A 14,638-nucleotide genomic window follows, 5' to 3' on the forward strand; every position below is an offset into this window, starting at 1 on the left:
TGTGAAATTTTTAAGAGACTGTAACATATTGAACCACATATAAGTATGTTATTTATTTGTTATTTGTAATCATTATTGTTTGTATTAAATTCATCCGCTAATAACCAATATGGTTGATGCGGCTGCCTTTAAATAAAAAAAAAAAAAAAAATAATTGTGTCAAATATAGTCGACAGATTCAATATTTAAGTTCTTAACTACAAAGCTTTACATACTTTGTATTGAGTGTCGTATCATCAAGGTAACAAGTCTAACGCAGAACTGATTTCAACAAATACAAATACTCGTAATATATTTATAAACAAACAACTACGTTTACTAATAGAATCCTCTGTCTGTTGCGCCATAAAAACTTGTTTGTGGTTTATCTGACCCAATTCAGTCAGAACACATTAGTTCGTTCGTCGATCAATCGTTTTTGTTTCAGCGGTTGATGACATATGGTTGGTATTTCGGCATACGTTAACGTAATTCATTATAATCATGTCGCTGCATCGGAGATCCTGATTTACAGATTTACACACGGTTAAAGCGGATTTTCTGCTATTGTTTTCCAACCTATTGTAAATAACAAGGCTGCCATGGCTGTTCTAGCATACAGAGGTGGCTTGGAAAGAAATTTGTATACAAAACAAAATTTTGAATCAGCATAACTTTTCTTAGACTTTAAAATAATAAAACATTGCCAAAATTTGTACTAATATTGTAACAAAAACAACCCTTAAATAAGAAATTTAATATCGAATTGCAGATTTAAGCTAGTAACTAATGGCACAAATAGGAATTAAATAAATACAAATCCTATTGTATTCGAAGGCGACAATAATCCCAAGTAGTTCAAAATACCAAGCAATACTCTTTACACGAACAGTCTTCAATACAAAATACGTAAGTAGAGTACCATTATTGAATCGTTACTAACAGTAAGAGCTAAACTACATTTTTTCTTCTTTGACAGATTGAAGTGGAAGTTCGCTCCAGAGGTCCAAAAACCCTTTCATTTACATATTACTTCGTTCTGAAGATCGTGTACCATTTCGCTTCCATGGTTAAGGAGGTTAAGTATTTATCTACCAAGTGCTAGGTTGGCAAAATGTAAAATAAAAGAACAAACAATTGGTTTGACGAAAAGTGAAAATTAGCAGTGGAAGAAAAGAATAAAACAAGATTAAAATTGTTAAGCACAAGCCCAAAAGGGAAACGAGAAAAATACAAAGATCAAAGGCAAAAGCCAAAGAAATTATTTAAATGGTATAATTAGAGACAGGCTCATACGCTAAAACAAGTGATGGATAAAACAAAAGAGTACGACGGAGAAACACATATACTTTTCCTAGACTATAAACAGGCGTTTGACAAACTAAACAAAAGAAAAATGATCTAAAAGAGAGTAATATACCAAACAAAATTATAAAAATCATAGAAATGACAATTCGAGATTTTCAAGCAACAGTAGACAGCGAAAGAGAAAGAAGAGAAATAATAAAAATAAAAATTGGAGTAATACACTCGCGATCATAAAATCCGGGTCACCTTGAAAATTTCAAGTCTCTTGAATATTTTTGCATCTGGTGCAGTAATAACCTTTTTTTAAGCTAATGTATTTTTTATTTGTCATCAATGTTTGTTTTGAAAGAAAAAAAAAAATTGTTGAAATAGACATACGAAACAAAAAATGAAAAATACAGAACGTGGTAAAACATCAGTGGAATTTCATTGACTAATATCGTGTATTGTCTCCCCTTGCTCTAATAACCTCTTGCAGACGACGGGGGATATTCTCAATTTTTCTCCGGATTACATATTGAGGTATGTTATTCCACTCTCCCACTAACAGATCCTTAAGCTCCGATACGTTGTTAGGAGGAGGTGTATGGGTTTGAATACGTTTCTTCAAATCGTCCCAGAGATGTTTGATGGGATTCAGGTGCGGAGACCTAGCTGGCCAGGGTAACCTCGTAATTCTAACCTCGTCCAAGTATTGCATACTGATCCTGGCAACGTGCAGTTGTGCGTTGTCCTGCACAAAAATAAACAATAATAAACACTAATAATGGCACTAATAAACACTAATGGCGGCAATAATAAACGTTTGTTTGTTGCGTTTGAACAGAAAGTCTACGCACAAATGAGACATTTAAAACAAGCGGCAGTTACAGGTACCGTTTATTTTGGGAAGTGTACAGTTTTCCGCGCAATCGGCATTATTGCAATTCTTTGTTACAAAGGAAATCGCTAAGCTGACAACAATTCTCAGAAACATGTATTAGTTTGTATTTGTGTTATTATTATTTACGATAAAGCTCGTTAAAAATGAAATAACGGCGATTTTCAAGGTGACCCGGATTTTGTGATCGCAACGATCCCCGAAGGAGATGGGCTCTCAATGGTACTATTCATTATATCAGTAACTATAAACAATAATGCAGTACAAATAATAGGATATAAGGACGATATAACCATAGTAGCAACAGATAAAAGGGCATTAAAGAAAACCTTCCAGGAAATAGAAAACAAAGCCAAACTGAGACAATAATGAGAAGATAGAGATAGAGATAAATGAAAATAAAACAAAATACATAAACGTAAGCAAGTAAAAGAAAACACAAATGACAGAACTGACAATAGATGCACACAGTTTTGAAGAGGTTGAAACATTCGAATGTTTGAGAGTGCTAGTCAACAGAATAGTTTTATAATGAATTATAAGAAGCTTTAGAAGTAACCAAGTCCAGAAACGTTACAATGGTCACGTGAGATCTAAATATAAAAATCGGTAGAATAAGTCAAGGTGATTTTATTGGAAACTTTGAACTGGGCAACTGTAACGAGAGAGGAGACAGATTGGCTCAATTCTGCCAAGAGACCGATTTTATTGTCGCGCATACTTATTATGATCTGCCGCCCAGGAGACTCTATACATGGGAATCTAAAACAGACAAACAACATAACATATTTCATCAGAAAATAAATTGACGACTACCTTCTCATCTGCAAACGATACCGAAATTCCATAATATCAGTAAGATCATACCCCGGCGCTGATCATAACCCAGTTGTAGAAAGGTTTAGAATTAATAAATTAAAAGAGCAAGCCACACTAAAAATTTAAGAAGAGCTCACCAAAATATAAATTATTCCTACTGAAGATGCAAACAGGAAATGGCATTATGTTAAAAGATACTCTTATACGCACATGTGAAACAACACTAACACCTAAGCTGATCAAGAACAAAAATAAATGGATGACCGATGAGATTCTGGATCTCATGGCAGCAAGGAGATCTTCTAAAACCAAAGACAAAAACATGTATAATATTATACACACAAAAATAAGGAGAAAGATCAGAGATGCAAAGGAAAGATGGTATAGTGACAGATGCGAAGAGATTGAACAGTTGGTAGAGAAACATAATAACTTAAACCTTTATAAAAAAATTAGGGAAATACAGGCACTAATATTAAGAAAAAATCAAACATACTACTGGATAAAAACGGCAAAATAAATATAGGCGTCAGTGAAAGGCTTAAAAGATGGCAGAATTATATTCAAGAGCTATTTAAAGACGAACGGACTGAGATAGTACTAGAGCAGGAAAAGTTCGAAAATGACCCAGACATAACAGAAGATGAGGTGCTAGAGGCGATAAAGCGAACAAAGAACAACAAGGCAACAGGTCCTGACGAAATACCTGTAGACATAAAACGGTTAATAGAAGAACAGAAAATTTGAATATTGGACGACTTATTCAATACATGGTAATTAATGTAAGCTAATAGTTCAAAGTTGGATAGTATGATAGAAGCAATAACCTCTGTACTGAGGTATGAATTATTTGTGAGATTATAAATTGGGGATTTGGGCTCATGTGAACACAGTCTATTATAAAGAGTTACCTTAACATTATCATATAGTGTAATTTGTAGTAGCTGTCAATAAAATCAACATTTTTTCATCACAAATTCAACCTTTTATTATATTTATCATCGTTGATCGACAAGAATCGGACAAAGGGGCATTATTAAACGATTCGGACCTCATGCGTTTGAATCTGTCCAGCGTTATTTTCGTGACGCCCGCCTCAGCATTTTACTATAGACAAAAAATAAATACAACGCCAGTATAAAAAATTTACTTCAAAATAAAGCCACATTGATCTTTTAGGAGCGATCGTTTTACATTTAATTCACAATCAATTCTGAATAGAAAAAGTGACGCATCCTTTGTCAGGACCTGTTCCTCTGCTTCTCTGTGTATCAGAGTGCACCATGTGCATTCACTTAAACACAAAAATTTCATGTTTTGTTGAACTCGTGAACAACGTTGTTTTTGAGCTTTATGTGCTGTAATTTGCCTAATTTTTATTTTTATTGAAAAAAATGTGATATTTACTTCACAAAAAACTCTGGCAACGCAAACAATGATTCAAGAACAAAGCAGGCTGTAATAACAAAGCTGTATAGAAAATGTGCGTTGTGTTTTTTATTCAAATTTTGAAGTTTGCAAATTGATTTATTGGTAAATAAACAATATTGTTAAAAAATTTAAACATTCGAGAATCATATCGATAGGAACTAAAGTAATTAAACAGAGAAGTAAAAAAAATTTAAAGAATATAACAAAATAGCAAAGTAAAATACAAATCCACACCTCCTACGGAAAGTATCGTAACCAACAAATTTCGGTTTTTCACTTTTTTTCATTTTCATACTTCTAAACATGTAAACTTTCGTCTGCATTAAGTAAATATTCAATATTTTTGATAGAAGGCCTCCAAAATTAAAATGTAAAATGTCCTATCTTTACTTTTGTCCAAGTATACAATCGTATGTTCTACTACCGATATTATACGGGAGGCGAAGATTTGATTGAAGAAAATGAAAGAAATGAAGGTATGTATTATTGTGTACTAATATTTTGTAGTAAAATGAGTATTTTAATGTAAACGTAATAATTTTTATTTTTACCGACAAAAAATATCGTAAGTCATATATACTATACTTTACGTTGTTTGCGCTATTAAAAAAATGTGCACCTTGAATCACAGATACACTTGATAAAGATTTCAATAACGTTCCTCCTTTCCCATTTTCTAGAAAACATTTATAAATAAAAAATATTATTTATAAGTACACAATGGTAACTTAATATTGAATTATTTTTAAAATGAATAGAGAATGAGTCAAAGGAAGATAACACATACATTCTATTTAGTACAGGCAAATTAAGCCGAAAATCATCAAATAAACAAAAAATTGCGAAGTGGCTGTAACTTTCTACACTCATAAACAAACACATTGTTTTGAAAAATCCGATGAGTCCCGAGCATTAAATGTTGTGCTCGACGCGAAATCCAGGTATAAAGACTCCGGCGCTCCCATCCTCAACTTCGTCTAACAGAGTACATAGCAGCTGGATTCAACGACAAACAATACACAGGAGCCGCCTTCCTTGACGTAAGCAAGTCATTCGACAGAGTCTGGCATAAAGGACTAATATACAAAATGAGAGGATACGGGTACAGTGGGGCAATGCCACGACTGATCTCGTCGTACTTGAGCAACCGACGTTTCAGAGTCCGGATAGGACAAGTCCTATCCGAACTCGGGAATCCGGAGGCTGGACTGCCACAGGGAGCGGTACTGTCACTCCTACTGTACTCAATATACACAGCAGACATACCTAGAACACCAGGTACACTATTAAGCCTCTATGCCGACGACACAGCGATAGCGGCCAAACATAGAAATATAGACATTGCGGTTAATAACCTACAAACAGCGCTAGACGATATAGAAGAATGGAGTTTAAAATGAAAAATAGCAATAAACTCCTACAAGAGACAGGCTGTACTTTTCAAAAAGAGGCATCAGCAACCGGAAGAACAGGTAAATGTGTAAGAAAATCCCATCGAGTGGAAAAGCGAAGCAAAATACCTCGGAGTAATTATGGATAAAGGCTTAGCATTCAGCAAACACGTAGAAGCCACAGTAAAAAAGGCAAACATGGCAACAGCTTCAATAAGAGGACTAACAGGGAGAAAAAGTAAACTCAGAATAAAAACAAACATAAGACTAATAAACAGCATAATACTGCCCATTCACATTCTACTCGACAGAGAACCACCCCAGTCACATACTATTATAAGAGAGATGATGGGGTACGACGCTTTCCACAGATGGAAGCACAAAAGACCAAAACAACAGATAGTAGAATAAAACAAAAAATACCAGAGAGAAAATAAAACACTAGAGAGAAAATAAAACACTAGAGAGAAAATACTTCAAAATAACAACAACGCACATAGAAGACAGTTCGTAGCTCAAAACACCCAAGGACTATCGCCAAGCACAGAGTGGGCCCGGTTGCCCAAAGACTATAAAATCTATATTGTTATATTGTTTTATATTTATATATTTCTCAATGTTATAGTATATACTTTACACTAATTCTGATTTTTTGTTTCAGGGCCTACAAAAAAATTACAAAAAACACAAAAAACCGTCTTCGGCCACCAAAAAAATCAAAAAATACTAACAAAAACTGGCGCGAGCCACCAAAAGAAATTAACAAAAACCCAAGGGCCCAACGCCTTGAGCACCAAGTCGCCGAACTGAGCCTAGGCTCAGAGCGGAGACTTGAGTTTTGCAATCGATTAGGAAACCATGTTAAGGTTCTATTACCCAGGACCTTAGTTTTCTTAGGTACCACACAACCCATCTCTAATACCATTTGGGACACACTCACAAAACTTCGAACGTTTTGGATAGAGTTCAGCACAAAGTTTAACAGTATTACTGTCACAGTGGACTTCACCGTACGTAATTACCATATTATCATGATAATCCCGAATTGAAATCATGACAATACGATGTATTCCCGAGTTACAAGTAATAATGACTATTTACAAATATACCTTCTTTGTATTAAAATAAATGAAATTGTCGGGTTTCCAAATGTAAGTTTTAGTAAAATAAATTAATTATTTTTAAGCTAACAGATAAGTTCATGTACGCTCATGTAATGCAGTCAAAATTATATTGATGTAATATTTTTAATCAGTTTTTTGTGCTATCAAATAACTCGGAGCAGCTGTATGTACCGGCAACATTCAAATTGATCTTTTTAATAAATCTGTCACTCATATTTTCAGCTTAACAAAAACAATACACATTTATTCATTACACACCGAAACAAAACGTTGCTTTTAGGTATCAACCCATTTCAGTTTATTAGAATGGAACAATCGGTCGGCCATATTGGAATAAATATGTATAGCGTTGAATAATATCAAATGTGGGTAGGCAGAGATTATATTTATTATTGTGACATAATTGTTTGCTTTCTGTATAAATGAAAATGAGGAAATCGAATATTGTAACAATTTTGACAACTGATTTAAATAATATTGTAGTGAGTTATGTACATATGTAATTTTTAGTGAGCTCTCAAATTTCATTAACATTAAAATATTTTTGATAAATAATACGTTGTAATATTAAAGTATAAATTTATGCACAAACAACTTTCTGTACAGATATATTGCTCTATTGCGCAAAACAGTTGTGTCTCAAATTACTAAAGAAAAATAGTAGGAATGGATAGATGTGATTGGCTGAATTATATTCTGAGGGTGTTCCATTCTAAGAATTTTAAAACCAGCAAATTTGACTAAAAGTTCTTAAATTAATAATTACTCTTCCTGTAGTTGATGGTTTCTCTAAACCTACTTGGCGAAAAAAAATATTATTTGCTTTTATTGACGTATATGGCCCTAATAATCCAATTGTAGCTCAACTTAAGAGTAGTATTCCTTTTAGTTTTTATCCTGCTTATACAGAAAAAGATGAAAATATCTAAAAAAAAATAGATAGAAAGAAAGACTTTTCTTTCCTAAAAAATATTAAAGGGTGAAAATTTTTGTAAAGGAAATAATTCTAAAACTCTTAGTTTAGAGGGAAACATTACATATTTATTATTATTTCACACAACAGTTATTACAAATAATATTAAAAACATTTATTAACAAACCTTACAGGTTGGGCTACAGTTGTAAAAATTTAAAAAAGCTCTATTTGTAACGATTTACAACAATCCTCAGACGTTCGGCGACACTTATAATAATTTAAATATTATTAGAAATAAAAATTATCTAAATATTTCAACAGAGCTTACATTGAGGTTAACCTTTAAATCAGTGGTCGCCAACCTCTTCAATGTGTTGAGCTACTTTGTTAATTTTGGAATAAACAATAGGCCAGATACATTCAGTACTTGAGACGAACGATTTTAAGACTAAATCATTTTGAAACTGAATGACTTCCATTTCTGTGGCAGCGATGTCTTCGCCAAAGTTCTGCATAACACAAGCTGCAAACTGCTGGATATCAATTTCCATAAAGGGTGAAACAACAAACTGCGCTACTAAAGCCATTTCATTGAAATCCTTAAAACGATTTTTGAAGTTACTCTTCAGGGTAGAAATTATTTCTACATGATATTTGTTATCATAGGGTTCTTATGGATTTTGAGATATTTTTTCTGAAAGAATAGGAAAATGCTTGGAATCGCTGTTAATTAGGTTTTGTTCCCAAAACTCCAGCTTTTTGATAAATGCTTTTATATCAGAAATCATTTCCGCTAGTCCTTTGTCTCTCATCTGAAGCTGCAAATTAAGTTCGTTTAATTTCTCTGTAATGTCCACGAGAAAACCAAAATCTCTAAGCCAGATTGAATTTTCTAGTTCCGGAGTCGGTTCATCGCGTTGTTTGAAAAATTAAACTATGCCAGATAGGACATCATTAAAACGTTTCAGCACTTGTCCTCTACTTAACCATCGAACTTCAGAGTAAAGGAGTAGGTCCCCGTATTGACAGTCAACTTCTTCGGCCAAGGTTCTGAATAATCTTCTTTGTAACGCTTGAGCTCTAATCTTGTTCACAATTTTTACTACCAGTTTCATAACGTTGTTTAGTTTCAGGAAATTTCCACATAATGCTTGCTGATGGATAATGCAGTGGTAACAGAGAAATTGCGGAAAAGTTTCATCTTTACGACATAACGCCACCAGACCCTTATCACAACCCACCATAGCTGGAGCGCCATCGGTTGTCAAGCCTACCATTTTCGATATTGGAATTTTCTCGGAAGAAATAATATTTTTTAAATGAGAAAACAACTCCTGTCCAGTAGTGTGTCCTTTCAGTGGAATGAACTTCAAAAGATCTTCTTTAATCGTAAAATCACTAAAAACCATTCTGACGACACGTCTCATCACTGTATTAGCAAAAAGTTGCATATATTTTATAGCTGAAACTATCTCGTCTTTATTTCTAAAGTTGGCAAATAACGAATCAGCAGCTTCTAAAAACACCTGTTTTATCATTTCCCCGTCTTCATAAGGTTTCTTTTTTTGTGCAATTATCTGGGACACACGGTACGATGCTTCAGTTACAGCCTTATTTTTGTCGACTGTTCTTAGAAATATTGATTGTTGTCCAATTAACTGTTTTTTTAACTATTTCAGTTTCTCCTTTCTGGCGGCAAAATGCAGTGGGAATGATTTTTCAAAATTAGAATGTACAGTTTTATGATGTCTCTCAATATTTCCTTTCTTAGCAACGGAGACCGAAGTATTACATAACAAACACACATTTTTATCTTTAACTTCTGTAAAAAAGTATTGTTCTTCCCATTCCGAATGAAAGTGGTATGTCTTTACCTTCTTAAAACTGCTTGCCATAATATTATTTTTTTGTTCTCCACTAACCCAACCACTGGACGTTGGTTATGCGTTAAGTTTTAAACTAAGCGCAATGTCGCCGCGCCGTGCGTATTTATCCCGTTCAAAGCAATCCAGATCGTTCTCGAACACTAACGCGCTGGTCCGGCTGGTCGGTTCTATAAATAGCCGATTCTGGCTTGACGGCGTCAGGGGCAGATCGCTCACCGCAACGTTGCCGCTGTTTATGTTTAATATTTGTGAAGAAAAGTGATTTTTTATTCAATGTGATGTGTCAGAACTAAACGAGTAATCACTGTTTTTTTTTTGTTTGTAAGCCGTCCTTCATATAAGATGTTTGTAGAAAGGCAATTACAACAAATTTGAAAGATATCAACATGTTCCAGTTTCCTGTTTTTTAAGAAGCCCAGTCTGAAGTTGTATCCAGTGCCGCCCATTTCAACCTCAATCCTCAATGTCCTAAGAAGTGTTTCAGCATATAATTAGCAGTGAGATGTAGTTTTTGTTTCAGTGGCAGAATTTTTGGTAGGTCCAGTTTCCGACTCCCGAAATCATTTAAAGTAATTTAGTGAAATCCAGGTAACTTTTGTGTTTAAATTTTAAAGGAAAAATAAACATTTTAATATTAATTACTTTCATGATTAAAAAAAAAAGAAATTGCAATGATTAAAATTATATGTGTTAGGGCGTGGCCATAGCTGTCATAATTATTCTTAGTTTTAAATTTCGAAGCTGCGTCCATTTTAAATAGCTAAAGGTCCTTCTTGTTTGTTTTGTGTTACCCATTTGTTTTGGAGATTCATGTAAGTACCCCTTTTTGTGTTTCATTTTTGTAGTTGCCTCAATCCAAACCCTTTCCATTCAACTTATCCTCGACCCCAGCTCTCCAAATAAACCCTGAGTGCCGTTCGCATAAGTTTCTTTTATTTTGATTGCCCTATCTCTAAACCCAATAATTTTTGTCCCCAATTTTCAACCCCCTATAATAATACCCTATGTGGTAGGCAAAATAAATCTTGTTACAAAGAATCAAACCTTTTTGAACTATTAAATATTAAAACTGGGAGGAACAGGAGGGAAAAGGAAGAAAGGCAGACCGAAAACCAGGTGGAAGAAGGATGTTGAAAAAGACATAGAAAAACTTAAAATACCAAAGTGGAAAAATAAAGCAACAAACAGAAAAGAATGGAAAAGAATAGTAACCCAAGCCATGGGCCTTCTAGGCCTGGAGAGCTAAATTATATATAAATATTAAAACTAATTGTATTTAAAAGAAGACTAATATGCCAATTAGCTATTACATAAAACTTAAAATTTTATTTACCTATTTATAATTTTTTAGTTTGCCATGAAAGCAAATTTCTTATTAATGAAAAATTAGCAAACTATAATCTTTAAAACTCGGCCACTAAATTTCTTATTAAAATAATGTGGACCTCTTAAATGGTTGGAAACGCCATCTTACAAATCTCCTCATAAGACACAGCACAACTTTTGCAACAGTGCATAGGTAAATTTGAGCCCAAATTTACCTATGCACTTAAAAACCTTGCCGGTTTTTGAAGACTACAAGCTGAAAGCTATCTCTTCATAAATCTAAATCTCCTCTCTTAACTAACTCTTCACTACTATCACTTTACACTATATTTCCATGACAAAAAAATAGGGAACAACAAAAAAAACAATTACGAATTTGAAGAAAAATCAGGTCTCAAAACAATAACTGACTGCTTCCGCGGTCCATCGTCGAGTGACATCATTCGCCCAACCCGGTATAAACAAAGCATAAACGGAAATATTTCTGTTTATTTGATGCCCAAAATCTCTAATAGGTGGAATCAGTATCAAAAGAAATACCCATCTGTTAAATAAACAAACTAAAAATGTTTATATTATCAATCTCAGCAACGCAAAAAGATTGAGAATATTTTTCGGTGTTTTTAACATTTACGAGGGGAAATAGAAATGGTACAATAGAATAATGATGTAGCCAAAAACACAATAAGCGGGAACAAAGTTATTATACAGATGATGTAAAAATGATGATATAAAAATTATTTGACTTTGCAGACTAAGATGACTTACAGAATAAAGAAAAAAATTTGTGGCAATAAAAGCCTACAACTAGTTTGTAAAAACAAAATTATATTTAAAAAAAACAACAGTCAAACCGAAAAATATGCCTCACAGGCTGCCACCAATATTTAGTTTTTTTTTTGTTTTATTCTTCGCTGATTTTCTATCCATTAATGCAACATTTTCTTTGTAGCAATTTGCACAAATTTGCCATTTTATCCAAAGAATGATTTTTGGTTGAAACTTCTTGTAGCACAGTTCCTTCTTGTTTTGTCAAAGCTAAAAATCATAACATGTAGATAGTAATAATTTAGATAGAGCCAGGTCGAAGACGAACGCCATGGCTTAAGAACTTGAGAAAATAGTTTAACTGATCCTCTGCATCCATCTTCCGAGCTGCCGTCAACAAAGTTAGTATATTTTGATCAAATGAAACGCAGATATCGAGTACAGTTTATTAATTAAATCTTTCCTAAGTACTTTCGCGTCCTAGAGCATTTCTCATAGAGAAATGATTTCTCTTTCCTGGTGCCAACCATAATGTAGCTTTGTAAAGTTTGTTATGTTCTTTAAAGATTGAAAACTGAACTGCATTGGATGTTAATGAAAACTGTTTTACTTATATCAAAGCTTTATTATCTGTTTTTGGTAATAGTAAGGATAAAAGACTTCCAGCTGAAACAAAAAAAATACATTATTACGATTTTTAACCTTTAAATTAGTTATACTAAAGAGCGAATTATTATAAAAATAATTTTAAATTTGAAATATCTATTGACATTCAAATATAAAATTATAAAGAATAATTATACAATTTTTAGTTTAATCAACATCGCGATTTATAAAGATGAAGAAGAAATTAACCTACATATTTAAAGAATACAGTGAAGAAGTAACCATAGATATGGTCATAGACATATATTACAAATAGACTAAACGCTGCAATGTAGAACCGTTCCCCCAGTGCGACAGACAGAACTGTCGCAAAGCAGTCCCTTCATCTCTTTCCAATTTGGCGGTTTTATCGACCACGTGACCTTCCCATTGGTCGGTTAAATCACGGTGCCGTAGCTTTTACTTGCTCAGCCAACCCTCAGATGCACCAAAATTCTCAATTCCAAACTCTGTTGCAAAAAACTCAGCGTTTGTTCTGATCACAGGGAAAGAAATTAAAATATGGTTCATACGCTGCTGCTGGAACCACTGAAGTATAGCGCGATCTCAATCTTCGTGCTAAAGTTTTCGCAAATTCTTCCTGCTACCGGCCTCCATTTTGGTTTCAAGGAAGAGTTATGGATAACTTTTCTTTCACCGAGAGCAATTTACGCTTTTCGAAAATATGTTGACTGGTCACACAACTGAGAAATCAATGGATGACAACATCTGTGTGAAGACAGTTAGGCACGCCGCGCGAACTATAAAAGCGTGCCACTCAACCCTTGGATAACAATGAGTAGGAGGGGTGGCCGTATTCCTTAAGTGCGAAACAAAACAACCGCTGGACAATGATCTTGCTATTCGTGACTCAGGAAGTATGGGCTTTAAACACAATAACACATTTGCCATCGACTATGGAACGCTGAAAAGTCATCGCTATAAAGAAACAATGATATCGGTATAGAGAACGAGTTAATACATTGTCCTTATGAAGAACCAAACAACTATTATACAAGCCCCTTCCCATATCAGTTGGCCCACCTACGGAATTTGCAGTTTAAGTCGATTACCATAAACAAATTATACTCTGCAGGTTTTTATAAGTTCCCATATTAGTTTATATGGTAGTTTTATTAATATTTATTAAAAACATTACCCTTATGGTTTTTTATGTATTCTCAAGAATAGAAAAAATTTCACAAAGCCCTGTCTATGCATTCACTTATGTCAACATATGTTGATTTTTTCATAATTATTTTAAATCAAGAGGTAGGTATGGAAAAATGACATCAAAACAATAATATTGTGTATGTAATGTATTTTGGAGTATTTTATCGTAAGTGTATATATAATTATCGATGAGAAAATTTGTTTATTCATTATTAGATTTTTTATATATGAGGCAATTGTCACGCTATAGTGTAAGAAACATAGTCATAAGATACAAAGCTACAGGTCTGGTCGTCACAAAAGCTAGAAATGTAAGATTAAGTAAAATAACCGAAGCAGAGCGAAGGGCATTAAGACCCATTATACTGAAAAATCGACGAGCAAATTACTTATATAGAATTAATCATTTTATGGAGTGACGTTATTGGAAGACACGTTTCTAGATCAATATCTCACCGACAGGCCCACAAATTAGGATTTGGTACTTATAAACTAAATTTTGTAGTTGTAAAAATTACTTCGAATTTTTTTTTTAATAATTTTATTTTATTTTACGCTAACGAAAAGCCATTTTTAACATTACAACATAAGAAAGATGGACTAAGATGGTCAAAAGAGCATAAAGATTGAACTCAGTGGCAATGAGATTCAATACAATGGAGTGATCAGTCCAGATTTGAAGTGTGTGTTGGAGACAGTAGGAGTCGCGTCATTCGCAGGAAAAATGAAGCTTTTCATCCCGACTGTCCGAAGAGAAAATTCAAATTTCCTGCATCTGGCATGATCTGGCAGCATGTCGTCGTAAGGTGTGGAAAAGTTACATTTTTTCGATGGAATTGTAAACACATGACAGCGCAGGTTGTCATACCTCAAAAAGAGGTTAAACGGATTGAAGACCATGGCATACCACTTTTGGAATGGGAACAGTCCCGACTGGTCTTCAAGTCATTAGGCATATTAATTTTAAACTTCCTCCTAATTCTAGTAACATT

At 33.7% G+C, this 14,638-nt stretch overlaps 1 protein-coding gene across 2 annotated transcripts in view; it reads right to left on the reverse strand.

Annotated features, from left to right (window-relative positions):
• Positions 1-12,262: 12,262 nt before the first annotated feature.
• Positions 12,263-14,638, reverse strand: part of LOC140441976 (synaptic vesicle glycoprotein 2B-like) — a 54,506-nt gene continuing 52,130 nt past the window's right edge. For both annotated transcript variants that reach the window (XM_072532998.1, XM_072532999.1), the window contains exon 11: positions 12,263-12,494. In XM_072532998.1, the coding sequence (XP_072389099.1) occupies positions 12,439-12,494 (56 nt within the window). In that variant the 3' untranslated portion in view covers positions 12,263-12,438. The remainder of the gene's footprint in view (positions 12,495-14,638) is intronic.

This window comes from Diabrotica undecimpunctata, chromosome 5 (genome assembly GCF_040954645.1).
Source record: "Diabrotica undecimpunctata isolate CICGRU chromosome 5, icDiaUnde3, whole genome shotgun sequence".
NCBI lineage: Eukaryota > Metazoa > Arthropoda > Insecta > Coleoptera > Chrysomelidae > Diabrotica > Diabrotica undecimpunctata.